Source organism: Chiloscyllium punctatum, chromosome 37 (assembly GCF_047496795.1).
Source record: "Chiloscyllium punctatum isolate Juve2018m chromosome 37, sChiPun1.3, whole genome shotgun sequence".
NCBI lineage: Eukaryota > Metazoa > Chordata > Chondrichthyes > Orectolobiformes > Hemiscylliidae > Chiloscyllium > Chiloscyllium punctatum.
Window position 1 is genome coordinate 45,699,002 of NC_092775.1, and position 27,159 is coordinate 45,726,160.

At 41.5% G+C, this 27,159-nt stretch overlaps 1 protein-coding gene across 7 annotated transcripts in view; it reads left to right on the top strand.

Annotated features, from left to right (window-relative positions):
• The window catches only part of rgs19 (regulator of G protein signaling 19), a 101,926-nt gene extending 75,613 nt beyond the window's left edge, over nucleotides 1-26,313 (top strand). For 3 of the 7 annotated variants that reach the window (XM_072556749.1, XM_072556751.1, XM_072556750.1), the window contains 4 exons: nucleotides 2,089-2,163; nucleotides 8,717-8,737; nucleotides 9,644-9,878; nucleotides 24,947-26,313. In XM_072556749.1, coding sequence (XP_072412850.1) covers nucleotides 2,089-2,163; nucleotides 8,717-8,737; nucleotides 9,644-9,878; nucleotides 24,947-25,135 — 520 coding nt within the window. In that variant the 3' untranslated portion in view covers nucleotides 25,136-26,313. The remainder of the gene's footprint in view (nucleotides 1-2,088; nucleotides 2,164-8,716; nucleotides 8,738-9,643; nucleotides 9,879-24,946) is intronic. The other 4 variants (XM_072556746.1, XM_072556748.1, XM_072556752.1 and 1 more) reach the window with 3 other exon arrangements.
• The last annotated feature ends 846 nt before the right edge of the window (nucleotides 26,314-27,159 follow it).

A 27,159-nucleotide genomic window follows, 5' to 3' on the forward strand; every position in this document is an offset into this window, starting at 1 on the left:
GAAAGATTAAAAAGGATCTGAGGAGTACCTTTTTCACCCACAGGGTGCTGCGTGTGTAGAATGAGTTGCCAGATGAAGTGGTAAGGTGGGTACAATTACAATATTTAAAAGGCATCTGGACGGTTACATGAACAGAAAGTGTTTAGAGTGATATGGGCCAAATGCAGGCGAATGGGACTAGGTCAGATTGGGATGTCTGGTCCATGCAGATGAATTGGACCAAAAGAGCCCGTAGTGTTAGGTAAGGGGTAAATGTAGGGGTATGGGTGGGTTGCGCTTCAGCGGGGCGGTGTGGACTTGTTGGGCAGAAGGGCCTGTTTCCACACTGTAAGTAATCTAATCTAATCTAATATAATCTGTTTCCTGTATGAGTCTCTGACTCCCTTTATACCCATCAGCATACCTTATATTTCTTTCTCCTTCATACGCAAGTGGGGCAAGACATAAAAGGCTGAATCTTACTGTTTATAGCTAAGTCCAAGATGCATTTGCTTTTTATCCTCTGAGGCCTAATGAGTTTTCTTACCAAGCTCACTTCATTACCTGCCCCACCCCTATTGCATTGCTCAGGTCCGATTTGCAGTTCATGTTACACCATAATGACTCACCACTCAGTGCATATCTGCCCAAATTTGGCACTCTTACACCCATACCATCTTTGAAAGGGACATATTGGCAGTCTGGTAGTGCCCCCTCACTGGCAACATCATGGCGCAGCAGTCACAAAGCCATACTGCTCATAGCACATGCATATATAAACTCATTCTCTCACCCTAATCACTGTATACCAACAGGGCACACACTTTATCTGTCCCTAGCTACATCTCGTTTGAACCCTCTCAATCAGTGCTTCCCTTTACCCAGTATCTGTTGGAGATCAACAGCGTGTTATTGTCCAGTAGGGGATCATCACATACAAGCGATTGGACAAATTCAAACACAAACATGGGCTTTTATTTACAGAAAAGGGAAGAATCATGAAGCCAGGAGAGGCAAAACTGTGCCCCCAACATGACAGCTAGTTCGGCAGCATGATCAAAAAATGTTACAAATCACATTAGTCTACTACACCCAGCTGTCTTCTGTTGAAGCCAGGTGGAAAGGAGATTTTGTCTGGCTTGTAGCCCACATTGCAGGTGAACCTCCTCCCTTATTCTCCTCTCCAGTGCCCTCCTTAAAAGACTGCTCCCATTCCCCTGGTTCCTCAGTATCAGGCACATCACCTTGTTGCCTGCACCAGTTGTGCAGAACACAGCAGGTCTGGATGATGCAGCACACTATTCTGTTGGATATGGTTGGCATAGGCAGTCAGGTAGAAGTTAGCAGGCTGTTTTACAGTCTACATGAAAACAAAGTAGGGGGTAAGGGCGGTATTTCATTTCCTGCACATGTTCAGGACACCCTGACAAGATTTCACCACCACCCTCATCCCACCCCAGACCAGTGGCCAAATTCCTTCTGTGCCACATTCCCTACAAATGTTCACCTTTAACCATCCTCTCCCCAATGGTATTGCTATACTGATGGATTTCCTTCCACTGAGGAAGTGGAGGTACCGGTCAATCACTTTAGTCTGCTTGCAGCATGTAGTGATTGTGGACTGGGCTTCCTCGTAATGTGTCAGCTCTGACCAACTTTCCTTCTGGGTGTTGGGTGAACAATCTACTCCATTGTAACCCTCCCAGTAACTGCAGAGCAATATTGGGAACTATTCCTTCAGTAAAATGAGTAGTGTCTGAATGTTGTGTGACTACTTTCTTTGAGGCACAAATTCTAGAATCATTGGCATGTCAATTAAATGCAGTAATGAAAGAAATGTAGGAAAATATGGAAAATAGGCCAAATAAATCACTTATTTATTTACCTTCATGAACCAGATGTAATTAAGTTCTGTTTTGTCATCAAAGAAATGCACCAAAGTCAATGGGCTTAAGGCCTCTTTACTTTCTGACTCTGTGACACTAAATTCAAATCTGTAAAACAAGCAAACACTTTGTGAGTGCATTGACCTTGCAAGTTCATACCATTGTGTCAATGAACATGCATACATTGAAAAAATGATATACTAACTTTCAGTCTTCTTGTTAGGAAAGATGAAGATGAGCGAAGACGAAGAATATCTCACGATGTCAAGTTGGAAACCATACCAAATTGTGAGCCAAGGTAAGCTTTTACCTTGGTGGAATTTCAATGTAGTTACTGCTTTTGCAATAGAATTCCATGTTAACAATAGGATCTGAAACTGCAGGAAACTTTTGCTTGAGTCATTAGACATTAGCAGGTACACCATTATTGGTATTAGATCCAGCATGAATGTGTTGTGCTATAACTCGCTTGAACATTTGTAGTGCTGCATGAAAAAGGCTCAAAACCAAAGAAGAAATTTGTTCGTGTCACTCATTGCAGTCAACAGGGATTGCCAATTCACTTCATTTATATAATTATTAGTGGAAGTCGATGGGAAACCACTATTGACATAATTGCCCAGTGAAAGATCTCAGGTTGAAGAAGGCAGTGAGGATCTAATGTCAAATGGAATACACAGAAAAGATGCAATTATTCACCATTACTCATGCCATAATTACTCAAGACTACAAATGGCACTGATCACCTGGTACTAATGTAATTTATGGTTTTCACCTCTGAGGAGGAGGTCATCAAAGAATACATTAAAGCAATGGAGTTTCACCACTGCACACTGGCAGAAATGTTTTCAAAGGTTCATAAATATTCTTGCTTCTGGAAATCTAAACTTATGCTGAATATGAATGCAGTCCAGTTTAAAGTCCTATTATTAATGGAGGGTTTTGGGAAACACACATTTGTCTTTTTCCACTGGAAAACAATTAACATGTTTAGTACTAACAGATAAAGATGTAAATCCTGGGGAATTAGATATGATTGATAGCACCATTCCACAGCACTAATAATGTGGCTTCCCAGAGGAAAGAGCAGCTGGTAGCTGAAGAAATTGGCAAACTGTCCCAGGTCTAACCATCCCTCTTCTACTGTATTTCGCCAGTAGAATGGAGCAGGAAGACCAGACCAGAGATGCTGTGGAATTAGGTAGTGTAAATATGGTAAAGGACAGGCAAGACTGAAAGAATAGACAATTGATTTGGTGCAACAACTCATGAATTTCAGTGTCATAGCAGATGAGAACAAAGCAACCATAAATGTCTATCAGAAAATAAAGAACAAGTAGTTTTACATTTCATTCATTTTTTGTCATAAGACTTCAGTTAGAAATATTCATAATAGTAATTATTGAGTACAAGAGTTGGCAGGTCATGTTACAGTTGTATAGACTTTGGTTTGGCCATATTTGGAATACTGTGTACAGTTCTGGTCACCACATTACCGAAAGGATGTGGATGCTTTGGAGAGGGTGTAGTGGGGGTTCACCAGGATGTTGCCTATAGGGCACTTGATATGAATAGAGATAGAGTAGATTGGGATTATTCTTATTAGAAAGATGGAGATCGGTGGTGGGTGCGAATCTGATTGAGGTCTACAAAATCATGAGAAGTGTAGACAGGGTGGATTGCAGGAAGCGTGTTCCCAGAGTGGGGGACTCAATCACTAGGGGTCGTGGGTTCAAGGTGAGAGGGGAAAATTTGAAGGGAGGTATGCATGGAAAGTTCTTTACACAGAGGGTGGTGGGTGCCTGGAACACGTTGCCGGTGGAGGTGGTAGAGGTGGACATGATAGCGTTATTTAAGATATATCTAGACAGATACATGCATGGGCAGGGAGCAAAGGGATACAGACCCTTAGAAAATAGGTGACAGGTTTAGATAGAAGATCTGGATCGGCGCAGGCTTGGAGGGCTAAAGGGCCTGTTCCTGTGATATAATTTTCTTTGTTCTTTGTTCTATATTCTAATAACTATCCTACAATGAATATGTTTATATCACATTTTGTGAACTAAGTGGCAGCAATAGTAACATTGTATTGAGGTAGTCGCTTGAAAAGAAATGGTAGCTTTTATATATAATGCAAAAGGAATTACTGTAACATTTGAACAAGTTTACATTTAAACTCTCCTTTTAATCAGCAAGAATTTCCAACAGCTTCTTTTAAGAGTAAGCAAGGATGGCAAAAACAATGTAAAAGCAGTTCAAACCATTTGCTGAAAATGATGCTTGTGCAGTTGGAAGCATGTCTGAGGGCCAGCTGAGTGAGAGGCTGAGAAAAAAAAAAGCAGTCTCGAAATTGGATTGGCACCCTAATTCTTTGTGAATTTGCACCTTAAACTCACAAAGCAGAGTTGTTCATGCTGTTTCCCAGTAGTGGTTGTTCAATTTCTGTGTAATTGTAACCAGTCTGGCAGAAAGCTAGAAGACTGCCTGTCAGTTGGCAGTGGACCCAAGATTTTTCAAGAGTCCTGAATACTTCTTCTTTGTGCACTCGCTAAACTGTTCTAGTACAGCTGTAACACAGGCATTCAGAAATTTGTTGACAAATGTCCTATCCAAAAACAATAATCCAAATCCAATCTGACCAATTACCATCTCTTCAGTGTATTCCCAATTATCAGCATACTAATGGTGGTGTTGTCTGCAGTGTAATCAGAAACATCCTATCCCCTGATGCTCAGTCTGGGTTTCCCCAGGGTGGTCAGTTCCTGATTTTATTTCAGCCTTGGACCAAACATTAAAAAGTGAGCTGTATTCCAGGGGTGAGATTGACTATACTTGAGATCAAGGCAACATTTGACTGAATGTATCATCAAGTAACCCTAACAAACTGAAGTCATTTAGAATTAAGGAAGAACCTTCCACTAGTTGGAGCTATATTTCGCAGAAACTAAGATAGTTATGATTGCTGGAGGACAATCATCACAGTCCCAAAAGATTGCTGCAAGAGTTCCTCAGGTTGAGGTTCTTGAGCTAACCATGTTCCACTGTTTCATTAATGAGTTTGCCTCTAACACAATCAAATCAGGATGCTTGATTTCAATACCATTCACAACTTATCGGATGTTGAAGCAGTCAGTGTTTGCATGTTTTGAAACCTAGTAATAATTCTGATTTGCACAGGTAAAATTTCCAGCATGTTGATCCCAGGCAATGAACATCTCCTACAAGAGAGAAAGTAACTCTCATCCCTTGACATTCAGTAGCATCACCCTTGTAGATTCCTGGGGAATTATATTGGTCAGATACATAACTGGACAAGCCATACAAATATTGCGACTACAGGAACAGGTCAGAAGCTGGGAATTCTGTGACAAGTAACTAATCTCCCAATTCCCCAAAATCTGACCACCATCTACAAGGCACATATCAGGAGTGAGGTTGAATACTCTTGACTTTCCCATGATGAATGCAATGCCTGGAACATTTAATTAAGATCAACATCATTTAAGACAATGTAGCCAACTTGATTTGTGCCCCATCCACTACTTTTAGCATCCACTACTTCCTCTACCACCAGTGCACAATAGGAGCAGTGCGTATTATCCTTTAACAACATCTTCCAAACCATCAGCCTCTACCATCTAAGATGGTAAGAACACAGACACAGGAGACATTACCACCTGCAAATTGCCTTTCAGGCCACACACTATCCTGACTTGCTCCATCATATTGCTGGGTCAGAATTCCTCCCTAACAGTACTGTGGGTACACTGTCATCTTTTCAAAGACAAGCAGGGTAATAAATGTTGTTATTTTCCAGAGGCACTAAGCCCAAGAAAGAATTTTAAAGATACAAAACTGTATTAATATGCACATTATTTCAGTTATAAAGAATATCCTGATAGCTGACATCAACATACAATGGAACAAGACTGTGTTAAGCAGTATCATGATGAACACCATGCTATATCTATGCCGTGACAAAATGGATTTTATAATCCATGGTGGTCATTGATGAAGCCCCTGTATAATGTAGACATGAAGTAAACATACCTACATGTTTTTTTAAAATTAAAGTTGATATCAAAGCACATTTGAAGAAATTAACCACTAGAAGTTATAGTTGGCTATATAAACTGGTGATGCTTTTGCAATCAGGTGGTATTCCTTTAGTTTTCTGTTTGAACACAAGCACACGGTGGCATAGTGGTTAGCACTGCTGCCTCACAGCGCCAGAGACCCGGGTTCAATTCCCGCCTCAGGCAACTGACTGTGTGGAGTTTGCACGTTCTCCCTGTGTCTGCGTGGGTTTCCTCCGGGTGCTCTGGTTTCCTCCCACAGTCACAAAGATGTGCAGGTCAGGTGAATTGGCCATGCTAAATTGCCCCTAGTGTTAGGTAAGGAGTAGATGTAGATGTAGATGTAGGGGTATGGGTGGGTTACGCTTCGGCGGGGCGGTGTGGACTTGTTGGGCCGAAGGGCCTGTTTCCACACTGTAAGTAATCTAATCACACGTCCTCTTAAGAATGTAGTTTATGTTTCTCTTAATATATTGGAAAACAGAACATTATAAAACAAAAACAGAACTTGTTTGAGAAACTCAGCAGTTTGATAACATCTGTGGCCAGAAAGCAGAGTTAACATTTCAAGCCCAGTGACACTTCTTCAGAACTGGTAATGGCTAAGAAAGGGTGGAATTTATTGGTGAAGACAAGACACGTGGGGGAAAGAACAGGGACAGGCAGAGATGAGGCCCAGAGAGACAATGAGTTAGAGAGACAAAGAGGTAGCTGATAGAACTGCTTTCTCTCTAGATGTAGTTGGTAGTGTGTATTTTGGCATTACAGACTCTATGGGCCGAAGGGCCTCTTCTGTAATGTATAATTCTATAATTCAATGAAATTAGTGAACAGCGACCTTTGTGGCCACTGCTAGTTACTTATTCACAAATGTGGCTACCGCCATCCATGACAGTGAACCAGCTCTGGAACCTTAGTACAGGTAAGTCTTGGTCATTTGTAGATGATGCTGCTCACTGCTAATCCTATTCAGGGGCTGCTGAATTGATTGCTGAAGGTGAGTGTTCACATCTTCAAAATCTCACTTGAATAACTGGAAGATTGTGATTAAGATAAATGAAAGATCAGTGGGCAGCAGTTTCCTGGAGCTGTGGCAGGTCAATTGACTAGAGTCATCTCAGAGTTCACAGGAGCTACAAACCTCAACTCAGCTGATAGCCAGTCAACATCATCTAATTTTTCTGGCAGAAGAAAAAAAAGTGTGACAACAAATGTTGGTCCCAATTTGTACTTGTCTCCCAAAAACTGTGAAAATCCTTTGTTATAAACAATTTGTTATAAACTATTTTAATTGGAATGTGTAAGCACTTTAAATGATCATTTTGTACCCGTTGTACTATTTTATATAATAAAATTAGACTGCACATGATTGAAGTTCTACTGTGTCTTGTGACAATGAAACATTGAAATATTGGTGTTATGAAATGCTGCAAAACATCCTACATGACGGTAAAACAAAGTACTGCCAATGAAGAATAAATTCAAGGCTCATGTCTTACAAAAATAATTGATTTGAAACAAAGATGCTTTGCAATGGCACAAAAGGATAATTTAAAGTGCTTTCACATTACAATTAAAATAGTTTCACATTGTAAATACAAGCTGAATCAGAGCTGTGTTTAACAATGAAATGAAAGAACCTAAATGCAGTGGAGGAGGATGCCTTCAATATCAGTTCAGGTAGTAAAACCCAGTTCACATTGTAAACTAGATTCAGCTTTCCATGTATTTAATAGCTCCTAAGCAGCTGCTATCTACCAGGTCATTAACAATACATTCCTAGCAATTCATGATTCTATGTAAGAATGTGATATGGTCAAATAAAAGCAATTTATTTCATACACAATCTCCTTTAGATTGGTGAGACCAAATTCAGACTAGGTGACCACTTTGCAGAACTCCTCCACTCTGTTTATAGGAATGATCCCTACCGCCCAGATGCTGCCATTTCAATAAATCACTTAGTTCTCAAACTAAGATGTCTGTCCTGGGCCAGCTGCAATGTTGCAATGAAGCACAATGCAAGCTGTAGGAGCCACACCCCATTTACTGCTTAGGCACTTCACAGCCTCACTGACTCAATATTGAATTATACATTTTCAGAGCTTGATCCCATGATGTCTATGTGCCATTTTTCTTATACTTTTAATTCCCAGCCTTCTATGGGATTATTCTTTTTGTGTCTTGTTTTCTTTACTTTCAGCCATGAGAATCTAATTTCACCATTCCACACTCAAATTTATTTCCATTTTATATCTCTATTTCTCTCTCATCCAGTTAGCAGCATCTTTGTCTTTTGCACTTGGCCTCCACACCATCTATTCCCTGCCTTCGCTTCCACCTTTGCATTAAAAAAAACTCTGAAGTTCTGAAAAGGAGTCATATCACACTTGAAACATTAACTCTGTTTCTGCCTCCACAGTTTTTCCAGCATTTTCTGCATTTGATATAGTCAAATCTCAGTTTAACTGATATCCATTTGGATCCCGTACATTATACAAAGAAATAAATCATATTCAGAGTGATATGTTATTAGGTTATTGTCCTTTTTAGTTTGCTGTTACTTAACAAGTAAACTATGTTATCACTGGAACATCTCTAACCTTTATATTCTTTGCCTATGAGTGAATTGCTATGATTTGTTGGATTAGTATAATCCAGCATAATATAGTGCTTAATATAATTCTGTGCTAATAATAGATAACGTGAAAATTCATAAAATGTATAAATAATTTTATTTTCTAAAATATAACTATTTCTTTTTGGAAAGCATAGCAACACAATGAAAAGTATGAGGTAAGTATTTATGTAGTTACTGAGTGGAGTGATATAACAAGTACACCTGTGATGCTACCTCTTTAGAAGAGTTAGAAATATTGTAAGCTTGTTCTTGCAAGTAATGTTTCATAAATGTTCTTGCATGATTGTTGTACCAAGCAGCCAGATGAATTCTCACTCTAAAGAGCAGTGTAATTCTTACAAGATTGACTAAAATTGATCACACAAATGCCAATATTGTTTACAAATTTACAGTAGTCCATGCATCAATGCTAACAGAAAGTTACAACCACATTTCCCATGGAGCACATTTGCCTACACTAAATGTTAAAATTAAAACCAAAAACTCAATGGGAACCTATAGTGCAGATTTTAGTAAGAAGTATTAAAAGCATGCAAAAGCATTCTTGATCAATTTTCAGAAATCTCATTTACACTAATATCGGATGAATTGGGGCTATGTTGCACCTAGAGTTATATCTGGCTTTACATCTACGTCAGTATGTTGTTCATATAAATGCATCAAATTTGCTAGCCATTTGCATGGTGTGAGGTTAAATAAATAAATTTTAGAGTATTTTGGATGATGGATCTCAAAAATGGTGTAAGTGATCAAGGAAGTTCATGCATAGTAATATTTGGTGTTAGAAACAAATATCTGAAGTTAAAAAGACAATGTAACACAATACTCATGCTGAATCGTTCCAAGACATTCAAGGCCAATATATACTTTATAGTTAAATATGTCTTAGATGGCAAAAACATACTAACTTTTAATAAAACTAAACATGCATGTCTCTGCTGTTGTGAGTTAATAAGGTCAGGACGTTAATAAAATCTGTCATTTGTCAGTTAGACCGTTTATAAAGCCAATTGTTGTTGTGCTTGTAATCACATTGTTTTCACTAATTATACTATACACAGTACAAAACCAACAGCAGAAGATGTGCGTTCATGGGCTCAATCCTTTGACAAGTTAATGAAAACTCCTTCAGGCAGAAATGTCTTCAGAGAATTCTTACGAACTGAATACAGTGAAGAAAATATGCTCTTTTGGCTAGCATGTGAGGATCTCAAAAATGAAGCAAACAAAAGTGCTATTGAGGAGAAAGCACGAATGATATATGAAGACTTTATTTCAATACTTTCTCCTAAAGAGGTAAATTTTACATAGCCTTAAGCTTGATTTTGAGGTTTATTAGTACCATGGTTTCAGAAATGCCAGTGATGCATCTTGGATTGAAGTTATGCAGGACACAGGAACAGGAAAGTAAGAGCAGTCAACTTACAGAGGATGAATAATAAATAGGGTGCTGCTAATTGTTTTTATCATGTTAATTTAGATATTATGACTGCTGTTTTTTGAGGTAAATGGCTAATATAATCACATGAGATTCACTGTTTGCTATTTTAGGAAAAGCGTGGAATTATTTAAAATAAAACTGTGCCTTTGTTAAATATTACACAAAGAAATATCATAGGAATACAGTACTGCTTTATCCATTGATATGATGTGAATTGATTTTAGGTTTATCAATTCTTATTCCCTCTATAGTTATCATTTGTTTTCTGCTTAATTGCCAGTTTTTGCTGACTTTTTAACCTCATAATTTTTTTTCTATGTTGTGCCTCTTCCATTTGTATTAGATGTAGGTCTTAGTCTTACCTTAGTCTTACCTTAAGGGTGGCATGGGGGCTCAGTGGTTAGCACTGCTGCCTCACAGCACCAGGATCCCAAGTTTAATTCCAGCCTTGGGTGACTGTCTGTGTGGAGTTTGCATGTTCTCCCTGTGTCTTTGTGGGTTTCCTCCCACAGTCCAAAGATGTGCAGGTTTTCACAATGGGTGCTGACATTTAGAACTAGGCTATACTTTAATGTGCTGATTTGATGACCTGTTGTTCAAAATCAGATTATTAAGCAGACATCCTTTTGAACTTCAGGTTTTTTAGAGATTGAAAAATTGTTATAGCATAAACACCTATTCTGGTGAACTTCTTAAGAATAGAACTTAAGTTTTGCTTCAACATTTACAGATAACAGCCCCTTCCTTGTCTCTTTGGGTGGGGTCAGTTGATAATATTATGAAGCCTGTTTGATATACTGTGTTCCTAATTTCCCTGTGATTCCCAATGGTAGCAGTAGCAGTGGGTGAAATTATTAACATTTGTTTTCATACAAATTTTATTTGAAGTCATTTACTTCTAGGTGATCTGCCTACCTCCTACCATAACTTTGATGGGAGTCTGGCAGAACATCACACTCATCATCATAAACCCACATGACTTTTCCTGAAAAAAGGAAAACTGGTCCAGACTTTTTATTTTACATTTGCCTTATAAATGGTAGAAGCTCCTGTATCCCTTTGCATGACAAATGTCAGCAGGTTGTATCCAAGAACAGGAATTTCTACACTCAACGTTACTATCAAACATCCAATAAGGGTCAAGGAAAGATTGACTGTTTCTTCGAGCATATCCCACACCAATGGTGGCTGAAATATGGCTAAGCTAATTCTTTCCACATGAGTATTTAACTGCCCGGGAGAGGCCTCCTCTTTACCTTTAGCCTTCCTCCCCTGTCTCCCTTTTTTTCTTCTCTCTCTCCCCACCACCTCCCCCCCCCCCCCCCCACCCCCCCCCCCCCCCCACCCCCCACCTCCCATTATCTCTTTCTTTCCTTCCTTTTGCCTTCTGTCCCTTTTTTTCTCCATTCACTTTAACAGTCCCTTATCTTGTTTAAAACATCATTCTGTTCCTGTTCTGGATTGAGCCATCTTCACTTCTCCTGTGCAAACTCTTAACACCTGGACCTATAAATACTACAAAGTTTGAACTTGCAAATTAAATCATTATCATCCTAACTAAATACTACAATGAAAATTAGTGTTTTCCACTCCTCCAGTCAGCTAATATTTCTGAGGGCATGAATGTGAGAAATACATTATATATTTCCTCAATTTGCATTGAATTGTAATATTCCCACTCACAATTGGGTAGGTGTATTATAAGGCCAGCTCTAGAAGTACAGGAATCTCCAAAGGGGTGAGAAATGACAGAACCCTGATGCATGGTTTAACCCAAAACCTGCCCATCTTGCAAAATATGTTACAATGCCTGGTTATTCCCCAGAATTTCAGAGTCTATGTATTGTTTATAGGCTGATGAAAATAGGATGCAAAACAGCAATGTAATCATCAGCATTTACTGTTAATATCATGGTGTACATTTGCTACATCACACTGACCATTGTTAAATTCATAACAAGGAAGTGAATTTCATTAGGGCACAATCACAACTGGGAAAAAAATGTCTGGTCAATGTAGTTAAACAGGAGCACTTAATGCCTGGTAGTACACACCTATGTCGATGAATAGAATTGTAAAAAGCATTTAACCTAAACGAAAAGGAAGGATAAAGCAAAAATAGGACTGATATCCCTCCTTAGACCTCTTGATGCCAAAGCCTTTTAAAGTTGTTTTCTTTGTGAGCAGAAAGTTAATAACCAGCAAAATCAGACCTTGTGGACAATGTTTATTGCTATGACTACAGTAAGACCACAATGGCCAAAGTGTTTGTTTGGCCAAACTTAAGTACATTTTCTTGTATCTGAACATTTCAGTTCTTGAAAGTTAATTGCTTCAAAATGTTATCTCTTCACACACCTTACAGCCTGTAAAAGGAGCTGTTTGTAAGGTTCCAGGCTCCTTTTAGATTTTGAAGTTCTATTTATCTCAGTGCCTTTTCATTTTATATTCGGCAGAACTATCTAAATATGGTTCTACTGGACAATGGACCCCTTCAAGGAACCTGGGTCGCTAAAATGCCGACAATGCAGCAACAAACTCAGCTGTCACAAGTTATAATTTATATAATTTCTCTCAGATCCACTCCTTCAGTCAGTATTTTAGATGCACCTCCTCAGATACAAGGTATATAGAGGACTGGAGAATTGCAAATATTATTCACTTGCTCAGATAAGGATGCCAGGATAAATTCAGCAAGTCCAGTCCCACACCATTCCTCCCTACAGACCCCAGCAAGGGTTGAATGGCACCGATAGCAGGGGTGGGTGCCAGATAGGGGTATACAACCAATAATGGTGGACACTTGACTTTGGATTAAAGTTGCAGCAGGATTTCCCCAGGGCCATTTGTAGGAGTACAGCTTTTCTGATCGATAACACTGACCTATACTTGGGGTTACAGGGTACAATTTCAAAATTTGCAGATGCCACAATCTTATAAGTATTGTGAACTTTGAGGAGGACAGCAACAACTTCAAGATGACATTGGCAGGCTGATGGAACAAGTTTTCACATAGCAGATGAACTTTAATACCAAAAAAATTTAAGTGATAAATTGTGATCAGCAAATAATATAAAGGACAGACTTACACAGTAGGACCAGGGGTATAAGTACATATGTAATTTAATGTGGCAGAGCAGATTGAGAAAGTGATGAAAAGATATACTGAATCTTGGAATTTATACATAGCGGTTCAGAATATAAAAGCAAGAGAGTTAGCATGTGTCTTTATAAAGCACTCATTTAGCTTCAATTGGAGTATCATGTCTAATTGTGGACACCACTTTAAGGAACCTGCTAAGGCTTTAGAGAAGGTGAAGAAGAGATTTATGAAAATGTTTCCAAGGATGAGGATCTTGTATTGACAAATTGGAGAAGTTGGACTTGTTTTCCTTACAGAAGGGAAGATTGACAGGAGATTGGAAAGAGCTATTCAAAATCCTGAGGGGTTTGCAAAGTGCACTTAGTGGGAATTATTCCCATTGCCAGAACAGTGGAGAGTCAGATAATACCAATTTCAGGAGATTGTCAAAAGAAGAAATGATGACATGGAAAAAAGCATTTTTATGCAGTGCACAGCTAGGATCTGGAAGGCTATAAAAGGGGAGTGGAGGCAGAAACAATCCTGGCTTTCACAAGGGAATTTGGTAAGTACCTGGAGAGAAAGAATTATCATGGCTTTATGGAAAGTGGTTGGGGAGAGAATGGGACTCAGTGAGTTGCTCTTGCTGCTGACATGAGCATGATGGTCTAAATAGCTTCATTCTGTAATCATTCAGTAATTTAACCTCTCTATGTTGGTGCTGAATTCAGATTTATAGTTTCCGGCAAGATCTATAATCAACCGAGTTATGGTGGTGGGGAGATAAATATGCAAAGTAGGCTGATCATGACCTTATTGAAACGTACAACGTCCTTAGGGGACTTGACATGGTAAATGTAGAAAAGTTGTTTCCCCTTGTGGGAGAGTCCAAGACCAGTGAGCATAATCTCAGGAAAAGAAGTCGCCCATTGAAGACAGAGATGAGGAGGTTCTTCCTCTCTCAGTAGTGAAAGCATGAAATTCATTGCTGCAGAGAGCTGTTAAGGCTGGGCAGTTGAGTATACGCAGGCCTGAGAGTGACAGATTTTTAATCATTAAGGGAATTGAAGGGGTATAGGGAAAAGGCAGGAAAGTGGAGATGAAAATTATCAGATCAATCATAACTTCATTGAATGGTGGAGCAGATTTGCTGGGCTGAATGGCCTACTTCTGCTCCTACATCATATGGAGTTACGTGAAGGCATCATGTCATTATGGAGCTCAATGATCTTGTTAATATTATCTCTTGATCATATTTAACTGACTGGCTGTTCAGCATAGGAAGCACCACTTCCGACCCCAAACCTATGAGTCATTAACTACCTATGGAAGTGCATCCCAAACTTCTTATCCCATTTGAAGTCTTGAAGGCTGCCACAATCTGTCTATGAGAACAGTGAGATTGGGGGGGGAGGAGGGGTGTTATTTGGAACAGCGAGGCTGATCTTTTCAGTAGCACTTCTGGAGCAGGTGTGTGGTCTCAAAAGCCAGTTAGTCTCGCCACACCCCAAAAACTGCAAGGATTGAAACGAGCACTGTAATTGTTACCTGGCCAGAGTACCACTGCAGCTATTGCTGCTTTGAAGGTCATGACTCCAAATTCCGGCCTGTTGGTCACACTGAGGGTCACAACCTGCAGTTTTGGAAGTCCATAAGACCAGAAGACCATAAGTCATAGGAGTGGAAGTAAGGCCATTCGGCCCATCGAGTCCACTCCACCATTTAATCATGGCTGATGGGCATTTCAACTCCACTTCCCAGCATTCTCCCCGTAGCCCTTAATTCCTTATGACATCAAGAATTTATCAATCCCGGCCTTGAAGCCATTTAGTGTCTCGGCCTCCACTGCACTCCACGGCAATGAATTCCACAGGCCTACCACTCTCTGGCTGAAGAAATGCCTCCACATTTCTGTTCTGAATTTACCTCCTCTAATTCTAAGCTGTGCCCACGGGTCCTAGTCTCCTCGCCTAACAGAAACAATTTCTTAGCGTCCACCCTTCCCAAGCCATGTATTATCTTGTAAGTTTCTATTAGATCTCCCCTTAACCTTCTAAACACCAATGAATACAATCCCAGGATCCTCAGCCATTCCTCATATGTTAGACCTGCCATTCCCGGGATCATCCGTGTGAATCTCCGCTGGACACGCTCCAGTGCCAGTATGTCCCTCCTGAGGTGTGGGGACCAAAACTGGACACAGTACTCCAAATGGGGCCTAACCAGAGCTTTATAAAGGCTCAGTAGCACATCGCTGCTTTTATATTCCAACCCTCTTGAGATAAATGACAACATTGCATTCGCTTTCTTAATCACAGATTCAGCCTGCATGTTTACTTTTAGAGAATCCTCGACTAGCATTCCCAGATCCCTCTGTACTTTGGCTTTATGAATTTTCTCACCGTTTAGAAAGTAGTCCATGCTTGTATTCTTTTTTCCAAAGTGCAAGTCCTCACATTTGCTCACGTTGAATTTCATCAGCCATTTCCTGGACCACTCTCCCAAACTGTCTAGATCCTTCTGCAGCCTCCCCACTTCCTCAGTACTACCTGCCTGTCCACCTAACTTTGTATCATCAGCAAACTTCGCTAGAATGCCCCCAGTCCCCTCATCCAGATCATTAATATATAACGTGAACAGCTGCAGCCCCAACACTGAACCCTGTGGGACACCGCTTGTCACCGGCTGCCATTCTGAAAAAGAACCTTTTATCCCAACTCTCTGCCTTCTGTCAGACAGCCAATCCTCAATCCATGGCAGTAGCTCACTTCGAACACCATGGGCCCTCACTTTACTCAACAGCCTCTTGTAAGGCACTTTATCAAAGGCCTTTTGGAAGTCTAGATAGACCACATCCACTGGTTTTCCCTGGTCTAACCTACTTATCACCTCTTCAAACAATTCTAACAGGTTTGTCAGGTACGACCTCCCCTTACTAAATTCATGTTGACTTGTTCTAATCCGACCCTGCTCTTCCAAGAATTTAGAAACCTCATCCTTAACGATGGATTCTAGAATTTTACCAACAACCGAGGTTAGGCTAATTGGCCGATAATTTTCCATCTTTTGTCTTGATCCTTTCTTGAACAAGGGGGTTACAACAGCGATCTTCCAATCATCCGAGACTTTCCCTGACTCCAGTGACTTTTGAAAGCTCTCAACCAACGCCTCCCCTATTTCCTCAGCCACCTCCCTCAGAACTCTAGGATGTAGCCCATCGGGGCCAGGAGATTTGTCAATTTTAAGACCTCTCAGCTTTTCTAGCACTTTCTCTTTTGTAATGGCAACCATACTTAACTCAGCCCCCTGACTCCCTTTAATTGTTGGGATATTACTCATGTCTTCCACTGTGAAGACTGACGCAAAGTACTTATTAAGTTCTCCATTTCCTTATCTCCCATCACTAGCCTTCCAGCATCAGTTTGAAGTGGCCCAATGTCTACGTTTGCCTGTCGTTTGTTTCTTATGTATTGAAAGAAACTTTTACTATCTTTTCTAATATTACTGGCTAGCCTACCTTCATATTTGATCCTCTCCTTCCTTATTTCTCTCTTTGTTATCCTCTGTTTGTTTTTGTAGCCTTCCCAATCTTCTGATTTCCCAGTGCTCTTGGCCACTTTATAGGATCTCTCTTTTTCTTTGATACATTTCCTGACTTTCTTTGTCAGCCATGGCTTAAAGTCCTTAAAGGCTCGCTTCTGATTTATTTTAACTGGATACTAAAATTGTCCAAGTATTTGTTGCGTCATTGTGCTAGACTGGCATGAAGGTCTGCATCCCGCTGAGGCATGAAGCCATTCAACAATGCAACAAACTGTCTCATGTAATAATGGTAATGAAGACGGAGCACAAAGATTTCATTTGTCTGCATTATTTTGATTCATTTTGGTGTTGACAGCAAGTGGAAACGAAGCAATCTTTTTATGGTTTTCTAAGAAAAACATGAGCGGAATGTGCCGGTCACTTCCTTTAACTTTGAATTCTCTCATTACAAAAAGAAAGGAAATGCATAATCAGTGTCAAAGAACAGGTACAGGTGGAGAAACACCAGTCTTGAATATGTAAAGTTGCATGAAGAAAAGTTCAGCCTCTCAGATGAGTTGGCTATATTAAGATCTTCAATACTTGACCCAGCCTCATTGACTCCATCGTATTACCTGCCCAAGCATCAGCCCAAAAGAGATCTTCTCAGGAGAAGTCAGTCTGAGTCAGTGAATTTTCACTGACGAGAATGAGGACTGATAAGATTAAAATGTAATCATGTACAATTGTCCTTCTTGATCTGCTATCATCATGTGACTTCGACCATGAGGCAGATACACCGCAGGTAACCATCTTGCTGACAATTCAGTGAAGAGTTTTTTTCTGACCAGACTGCTGTCTGTTGTGCTCAGAACATGGTGTCAGAGGTTGAGCTGAGATTGTATGTGCATAGTTATCGACGGAACAACACAGGAATGCTCAGATTGGTGAAAGCTGCTTTAAGCAACTGAAATAAATTAAAACACAATAAAGAAATAGCACACAGCTGAGGCACAAGTCAGAGAAAATGGCTGCAGCTTTTCCTTGCTCATCTATGGTCGAACCGAAAGGTGACATGTAGCAAAACTAGTAGCTTTTCCATGCATAACGGTGAAACAGCAACAGATTTGTTCAAAAAGCCGGAGAAGTTACACATTGCTACATTCTTATTACTATTGAAAAGAGACTGTTTCAAAGTGTACTCCACCTGGAATCTCTCTGAAGAACGGAGAAAACACACTTTAAAAAGTATTAAGGTACAATCTGAACCCTAGGTAATTTAAGAACAGTACATGATCAGTATTAGGGGCCAATGTGAAAAAGAATTCATTAATCAATATGTGACCTTACTAATGCAAGTTGTGAAATCCAATGAATTTGCACATTGAAAAGATGATTTACTTAAAGACGTAATTGTATTAGGCACAAGAGATGCTGCATTGAAAGCACATCCACTGAGGCAGCTCACTTCCAGGAAAACAGTTGAAACGTTCAGGAATAGGCTGTAAATCAGCAGGGAAAACATATTCATGGCAAAACAGTTAGGCCTTATATTATGCTTATGGCCCAGATGGTAGACCAATCTTGGACAAAGGACAGAGTGCAAATACAATGGAAGACATCACAAAATCAAAGAAAGCATGTCAAGTGTGGGGAAAACAATGTTCTCACTGCACAAAGCTGAATCATTTTGCACATAAGTGTGTGGTTACAATGAAGCACAACAAGCAGGTACAGATGGCCCCTGGGATTGACATCAGCTACAGATTCTAACAAATCACTCTACTATACAAAAGGCTGGCTCAGTCAGGTTTGTCACTGTTGGAATGATGACTGCAGAAGGAAGCGATCAGGTCAACATGAAGTCAGGGGGGGGAGGGTGCTTTCAGGGTTTTCTGGCACATATTTAAAACCGGGTTATATAGCAGCTCAAGCACTGTCAGCCACATGTATCTCTTTATAGTATCCATAGTGGGAGGGAAATGAAAAAGAAAAGCCTCTGAGAGCACATAAGTGGCACAGTTAACACTTCATTACAAATACAATCTTCATTTCAGTCTTCATTTCCCAACACCCTGAGCCCTGGCCCAACAGGCCAGCCATACCAATCATCATGCTGTACTTTGTGCCAATCCATGACCTGCCTCCTGCTGTAACTCATGTCCTCCGATGTACTTTCCTCTCTCCCATCTTACATATTGCCTGCATCACATTTATTGTTCCCTGTGCATCCCAGTATTCTACTTCCATTACCCACTATTAACTTTCTGAGCTTCCCCAGCGCAACTGTAGCCCCTGACAGGCGCCCCCCCCACCAACCCCCCTTCCCGACTTTCAGTGAATAGACTACAGGACTAGCCATGACTCAACTTCCAGACTGCAGTGATAAGGAACCCTTGATCCTGACCACCTCGAGCAGCTGGCTGACTGTGTCTAACCCTCTCGACTGAGATCAGACAATGCCTTTGACTGACTGTGGTAGGACCTCCTGATGACAGTCCACTTGACTTGACTCAGGACTACTCTACTTAGACTTTGAATCATGGCCATTTTGTTGAAACACATGCAGCGTTTTAGCCGTATAAGTTGTTGATGCATGCAATAGGTATGATGTCGTTGTGCATGGTGCTGTACTGCAAGTAGGCATGAAGTAAGTGAGTGGTAGACAGCAAAGGACCTCGAGGTAGACCTTGCTCCAATGCGTGTGTTAGATGCCTGTTCCTGGGTGAAGAATACTGTCAGCAGCATTACAATGCAGAAGCAATCATCCCAGCACTCACAAACAGAGCTGCATCAAGACATTATTTCAATGAGCTACATCACACTGCAGAACCCAAGAATTATGAACAGCAGAACAATAATATCTGTACAACATTTTCAAGAAAAACGGGTACCCAATAAACACAATCTGCCGATTCCTCAAAAACAAACCCAAACAAGCCATCACAATGCACACAAAAACTATAGCCACATTACCTTACATCAAAGACATCAGAAATGACTTCCAGACTAGTCAGACCCCTTAGCATCATGGTAGCCCACAAACCTGCCAATACACTTAAACGGCGACTAATTAACCTAAAGGATCCATTAGATACTACCAGCAAAACTAACGTCATTTACAAAATACTGTGCAAGAACTGTAAAAAGCACTGCAATGTACAAACTAGCAGGAAACTTCTCACCAGGATACATGAACAGCAACTGGCCACCAAAAGACATGACCTACTATCACTAGTTTCCATACATACAGATAAAGAAGGACACCACTTTGACTGGGGCAACACACATCCTAGGACAGGTGAAGCAAAGACATGCACAAGAATTCTTAGAGGCATGGCATTCTAACCAGAACTCCATCATTAAACACATTGCCTTAGATCCCATATACCTTCCCTTGAAAAAATAAAGAGCCGGAAGTGACATCACCCACCTTAAGATACAAAAACCTATAAATAGAGAGGCAAGACATATCACCAGCACTTCACCGGAGACTCTCATCTGAAAACAAACCTTCCAGCTCAGTGAGCTAACTTACAGGCTTCTCCTCAACCTGAGCTACATATCTTCTAAAAAGTTGCTAACAATGCAAAGTGTCAGTGTACTGCAAAATGCTCGATTGAAGTGGTGAACTTTATTCTAAATCACTTGTAGATGTGGTATGGTAATGTGGTAAGGCAGGCGCATGACCAATGTTGATCTCAGTGGATAGAGTAAGACTGCCCTTGGAGTGCACACTGAGATATTGAGAGACTGCTAGCGAAAATAGAGTCCTGGAGGAGCAAGCAGCAAGATACCTGCTCTGACTTTCATGCTGGGCAGTATCGCCATCTAGTGTCTTTCCAGTGAATAGGACAACAGGAAATTGCTTATCGAGGAGGCATGGTTAGGTACTAATAAGACATGTATGAATGCAAATAGGCTGTTGCTGCTTACTAGCAAGATCCTCAACTTGCCAATTTAATCTTGGGTGTAAAATTGAACATTTTTCTTTCTCAATATGAAGAATTTCAACTTTCTGAACTCACCATATTTTTTCGAACTGACTCATCTTTGCCTCCACAGTTCACGGACAGGGAAAATTCAGTCCAAAGAGTATAACAGACCAGAATCTTGCTCAAAACAAGTAAATTGCCCAATAAGATCAACTACTCATGTGTTACAAATGTAGTGATGAAAACATGGCCTGAAAGCATCAAGGAGAATCTGTTGTATTAAGAGCAGACTGGGCCTACAGAAATAAATTCACAGCCCAAGGTGGTAAATTTACAAAGGAAGTAGAGTCATTATCCTTAAGGAGTTGCCAGGAGAGGTGGGAAAGTTCAAGTTAGCAAACAATTAAGTAATGTCTGAGGAAGGCAAGAGATGTGTGCTGTACTTGGCAAAAGTGAGGACTGCAGATGCTGGAAACCAGAGTTTAGATCAGAGTGGTGCTGGAAAAGCACAGCAGTTCAGGCAGCATCCGATGAGCAGAAAAATCGATGTTTTGGGCAAAAGCCCTTCATCAGGAATAGAAGCAGAGAACCTTCAGGGTGAAGAGATAATGGGAGGGTGGGGCTGGGGAGAAGGAGAACATCTTCCGCCTCAGAACACTTCGACCCCAGGGCATCAATGTGGACTTCATCTGTTTCCTCATTTCTCCTCCCCCCCCCACTTTACCCCAGTTCCAACCTTCCAGCTCAGCACTGTCCACATGACCTGTCCTACCTGCCAATCTTCCTTCCCACCAATGCACTCCACCCTCCCCTCTGACCTATCACCTCCATCCCCATCCCAATCACCTATTGTATTCTTTGCTACCTTCTCCCCAGCCCCACCTTCTCCCCAGCCCCACCCCCCACCCCCCATTTATCTCTCCACCCTGGAGGCTCCCTGCTTCTATTCCTGATGAAGGGCTTTTGCCCAAAACGTCGATTTTCCTGCTCCATGTGCTCTACTGGCCAAACATGAGTGAAAATCAAGGGCCACATGAGCTCGTACAGTGCCAAGCTATGTAAGCTAAATAGCCACTGATGGCTCTTTCTGCCAATCCATAACCTGCCTCCTGCTGCAACTCATGTCCATGGTCTGTCCAGGATTATTGGGAGGTGACCTACCACTGAGATTATCAAATACCTGAAAGCACTTTCAGGCATTACAGCATTCCTGACAGTGGCTTTCAGTTCAGGAGTGAAGAATTGAAACGCTTCATAAAAAAAATTAGCAAGTTCAACAGCAGACATCATCTCTGCATTATCCCAAATCAAATGAAAAGGCTGAGCAGTGAAAATTGCCAAAGAAATTGTAGAGAAATGGAGGAAATTCTGCATAGATGTATACAAGGCAATCCTTGTGTGGAGCTACTAACTGCTGAAGGCGTGAAAGCAGTTCAGTACAAAGACCAATGTCACACCACACCCAAACTACTCTGCTAAAAATAAAACACGAGTGAAGTCAGAAGTAGGAGCAAAGGTGAGTGATAAATTTGAGGTGAAGCCGCAGAAAGTCAAATTAATTTTGACAAGATCACTAAACCATTGCCAGATTTACGCAAAATTTTCAAAGCATATCATTTTTCTGTAGTAACGGAAAATAATTACTGTAGTTAATGGAACTTATTCAATGATTTACATCAGATGAAAGTTATATGAGAGCAATTTACAATGTTTAACAAAGCATAATTACCACAATGCAGATATGAAGGATGGTCACTAATAATGTGATGATACCTGCAGCAGAAACAGCAGGCTCATCAAAAATGACTAGATAGTTGAACCTATTCAGGAATGCAGTTAAGTGGGGCGATTAAGCTACTGAAAACGTGTTGCTGGAAAAGTGCAGCAGGCCAGGCAGCATTCAAGGAGCAGGAGAATCGATGTTTCAGGCATGAGCCCTTCTTCAGGAATGAGGAAAGTGTGCTCAGCAAACTAAGATAAAAGGTAGGGAGGAGGGACTTGGGGGAGGGGTGTTGGAAATGCGATAGGTGGAAGGAGGTTAAGGTGAGGGTGATAGGCCGGAGTGGGGGTGGGGGCGGAGAGGTCAGGAAGAAGATTGCAGGTTAGGAAGGTGGTGCTGAGTTCAAGGGTTGGGACTGAGACAAGGTGGGAGGAGGGGAAATGAGGAAACTGGAGAAATCTGAGTTCATCCCTTGTGGTTGGAGGGTTCCTAGGCAGAAGATGAGGCGCTCTTCCTCCAGCCGTCGTGTTGCTATGGTCTGGCGATGGAGGAGTCCAAGGACCTGCATGTCCTTGTGGAGTGGGAGGGGGAGTTGAAGTGTTGAGCCACGGGGTGGTTGTGTTGGTTGGTCCGGGTGTCCCAGAGGTGGTCTCTGAAACGATCCGCAAGTAGGCGGCCTGTCTCTCCAATATAGAGGAGGCTACATCGGGTGCAGCGGATGCAGTAAATGATGTGTGTGGGGGTGCAGGTGAATTTGTGACGGATATGGAATGATCCCTTGGGGTCTTGGAGGGAAGTAAGTGGGGAGGTGTGGGCGCAAGTTTTGTATTTCTTGCGGTTGCAGGGGAAGGTGCCGGGAGTGGATGTTGGGTTGGTGGGGGGTGTGGATCTGACGAGGGAGACACGGAGGGCGTGGTCTTTTCGGAACGCTGATAGGGGAGGGGAGGGAAATATATCCTTGGTGGTGGGATCCTTTTGGAGGTGGCGGAAATTACGACGGATGATACGATGTATATGGAGGTTGGTGGGGTGGTAGGTGAGGATCAGTGGGGTTCTGTCCTGGTGGTGATTGGAGGGACGGGGCTCAAGGGTGGAGGAGTGGGAAGTGGAGAAGATGCGGTGGAGAGCATCGTCGATCACGTCTGGGGGGAAATTGCGGTCTTTGAAGAAGGAGGCCATCTGGGTTGTTTTGTATTGGAACTGGTCCTCCTGGGAGCAGATGCGGCGGAGACGAAGGAATTGGGAATATGGGATGGTGTTTTTACAGGGGGCAGGGTGGGAGGATGTGTAGTCTAGGTTTCTGTGGGAGTCGGTCGGTTTATAGTAAATGTCCGTGTTGATTCGGTTGTCCAAGATAGAAATGGAGAGGTCTAGGAAGGGGAGGGAGGAGTCTGAGATGGTCCAGGTAAATTTGAGGTCGGGGTGGAAGGTGTTGGTAAAGTGGATGAACTGTTCAACCTCCTCGTGGGAGCACGAGGCAGCACCGATACAGTCATCGATGTAGCGGAGGAAAAGGTGGGGGTGGTGCCAGTGTAGCTGCGGAAGATGGACTGTTCCACATATCCTACGAAGAGGCAGGCATAGCTGGGGCCCATGCGGGTGCCCATGGCTACTCCTTTGGTTTGGAGGAAGTGGGAGGATTGGAAAGAGAAGTTGTTCACAGTGAGGACCAGTTCAGTCAGTCGAAGGAGGATGTCAGTGGAAGGGTACTGGTTGGTACGGCGGGAAAGGAAGAAGCGGAGGCCTTTGAGTTCTTCATGATGCGGGATGGAGGTGTACAGGGACTGGATGTCCATGGTGAAGATAGGGCGTTGGGGACTGGGGAAGCAAAAATCATGGAGGAGGTGGAGGGCGTGGGTGGTGTCCCAAACGTAGGTGGGGAGTTCTTGGACTAAGAGGGACAGGACCGTGTCGAGGTATGCAGAGATGAGTTTGGTGGGGCAGGAGCAGGCTGAGACAATGGGTCGGCCGGGGCAGTCAGGTTTGTGGACTTTGGGCAGGAGGTAGAAACGGGCGGTGTGGGGTTGTGGGACTATGAGGTTGGAGGCGGTGGATGGGAGATCCCCTGAGGTGATGAGGTTATGGATGGTCTGGGAGATGATGGTTTAGTGGTGGGAGTGGGGTCATGGTCACGCGAGCTGGCGTTTAGCCTCAGCGGTGTAAAGGTTAGTGCACCAAACTACCACCACGCCTCCCTTGTCTACCGGTTTGATAGTGAGGTTGGGGTTGGAGCGGAGGGCTGCACGTTGCGTGGGTGAGAGGTTGGAGTGGCTAAGAGGGGTGGACAGGTTGAGGTGGTTAATGTTGCGGCGGCAGTTACTGTTAAGTTCTGTAATTTATAATAAACCTGTTCACTCTCAGAATATGGCCTTTGCAATATAAGACAGTGTTTATAGTATTGAACTTGTAATGGAAGAGGATGCATGGAAAATCGATTTTATTCAGAAATTGGTCTCCTCAATTAGTCTTGCAGAAGCTATCATAAGAAAGCGATTCACAGAGGATGAATTTGGGGAAAGGGGTGAACATTTCATTAAACTACTGCTGTTAATATAGATACTAATGATATTGCACTGAGAAAAACTAATATTGTTTGTTAGAAATTATTAGACATTGTGTATATCATGTTAATTTATACAGAAATATTCTTTTTTTAAAATTCAGGTTAGCCTTGATTCACGGGTCCGTGATGTTATCAACAAAAAAATGGCTGAACCATCAACTCAAACATTTGACGATGCACAGCTTCAGATTTATACCTTAATGCACAGAGACTCCTATCCAAGGTTCCTGAACTCTTCTATATACAAGTCATTGTTTCAGAGATCATCCAGCACATCTTCAGAATCCTAGATATTTAATTGTACATTAAAAAAATCAATTTTTGTATACGGTCAAATTGTCTACTGAAGGTACAGGGTCATCACCAAGAGAAAAAAGTTAAACTCAGGTTTATTTTACTACTGATTTCCTGTTGCCTAATAACATGCAAAAAGCACTAAAGGACTGGATATTAACAGCTTCAGATTAACCTGTGTGAAACTCTAGTGATGGCTTAAATAAAAATATTGGATTTAGTCTGTATGTTTTTGCAACATTAGTCAAAAATCCTAGTGCAGAGGGACAGGCTTTTGTAAACCTTACATAAGTCAGAGTATCAAGCACATGAAAATAAGATCTGAAAACACACTGCTCCATTCCAATAATTTCAGACCACATTTGTTTGAGCTATTTTACATTGAAAAGAAACTCTTTCTGATAGAGGCATGATCATCTTTATATTAGAGCAAAACCATTCGTGTTGCTTCATTGAAGGCACAAATAGAATGTTTAAAAATGTAACAAGTGCAGTACTGTATTTTAATAACACCAATGTTGCTGCTATGGTTCCACCAGTTGTTAGTTGTCATAAATTGTCCTGTCCCAAATTCATAAATCAAGAGCAGTGAAATGATACATTATTTTCCATTTCATTTTATGTCTCAAAACTTTGAAATTAAACTTCTGAATTCAGCAGTATGGACAAAATAACACCAAACCTTCAACAGTCTAGGCCAGTGTAATAAATTATCTGAATGTTGTAGGAAATGCTTTCATGAGATGATAGCCAGGTAAGTGTGAATTTGTATTAAAATGGAACTAAGGTGTCCTTGTGAGTTACATTGCCAATCTGACTCCAGAACAATATGTAAGACAAAGTAACTTACACCCCTTCATTTTTCTTAATGATTGACAATTTAATATGTTGCACATCCTAATTGAATTGCATTAGTAACTTGTAAGAGGAAACTACTGATAGCTGTCTGTTACAGCTGATGATGTTTTATATTTGTGACATTTTCTTCTTAGCACAGGTAACCAGTAATAAAGGGCTTTAAATATATAAAGGCTTACCGACAAGATGAAAAATAACTCAAATATATAGAAACAAAAAATGTCCTCACTATAATTTTTGAAATTAATTGAAAATGTTTTACAAGCACAGTTACGATAATTTGTTAAAATTTAAATAAATAATATTGCTGATCTGATTAAGTTTCTTGGCTTTTACTTGAGTTTCCAAGTTTGTAATGGGAAACCTGTTATACAGTCATAGAGTTGTTATACAGCACGGAGACAGACCCTCCACCCCAAACTGTCCATCCTTGCTCACCCCATTTCCATGCACTTAGCCTATATCCTTCTGATCCTTTCTTTTATATATATATATATATATATATACACATTTGTCCAAATGCTTCTTAAATGTTGTTAATGTACCCACTTCAATCACTTCCGCTATAGACAGGCTTGAGGAACACAGCAATCCAGGCAGCCTGAGGAGATGGAGAAGGTGACATTTCGGGTGTAACCCTTCTTCAGGGCTGGGTGGGTATAGGAGGAGCTGCAGATAAAGGGGGGGGAGGGGGGGAAGGGTGGGCAGGGGCAGGGCGGTGAAGTGGGATCGGTGAAGTCAGGTAGAGGGTATGACCTGGTTGGTCAATGGGAGGGATGAATCCAGTTGGTGGCAGGGAGGAGTGGAAGGGAGGGGGAGGGTTTGGGAAGGGAGTTGGGGGATGGGAAGGGAGGTTATTTGAAATTGGAGAACTCAATGTTGAGTCCTCCAGGCTGTCGGCTGCCGAGGTGGAAGATGAGGTGTTGCTCCTCCAATTTGCGGTGTGCTTCATTACGTGCTGCACAGGCGGAAACCACTTTGGCTGGCAGTTCATTCAATATTCGTACCACCCTTTGTGTAAAAAGGTTGCCCCTCAGGTTCCCTTTTATTATTTCCCCTCTAACTTTTAACTGATGCCCTCTAGTCCTGGATTCCCCAACCCTGGCAAAAGGACTCTGCATTCACCCTATCTAAGCCTCTAATGATGTTATACACCTCTGTA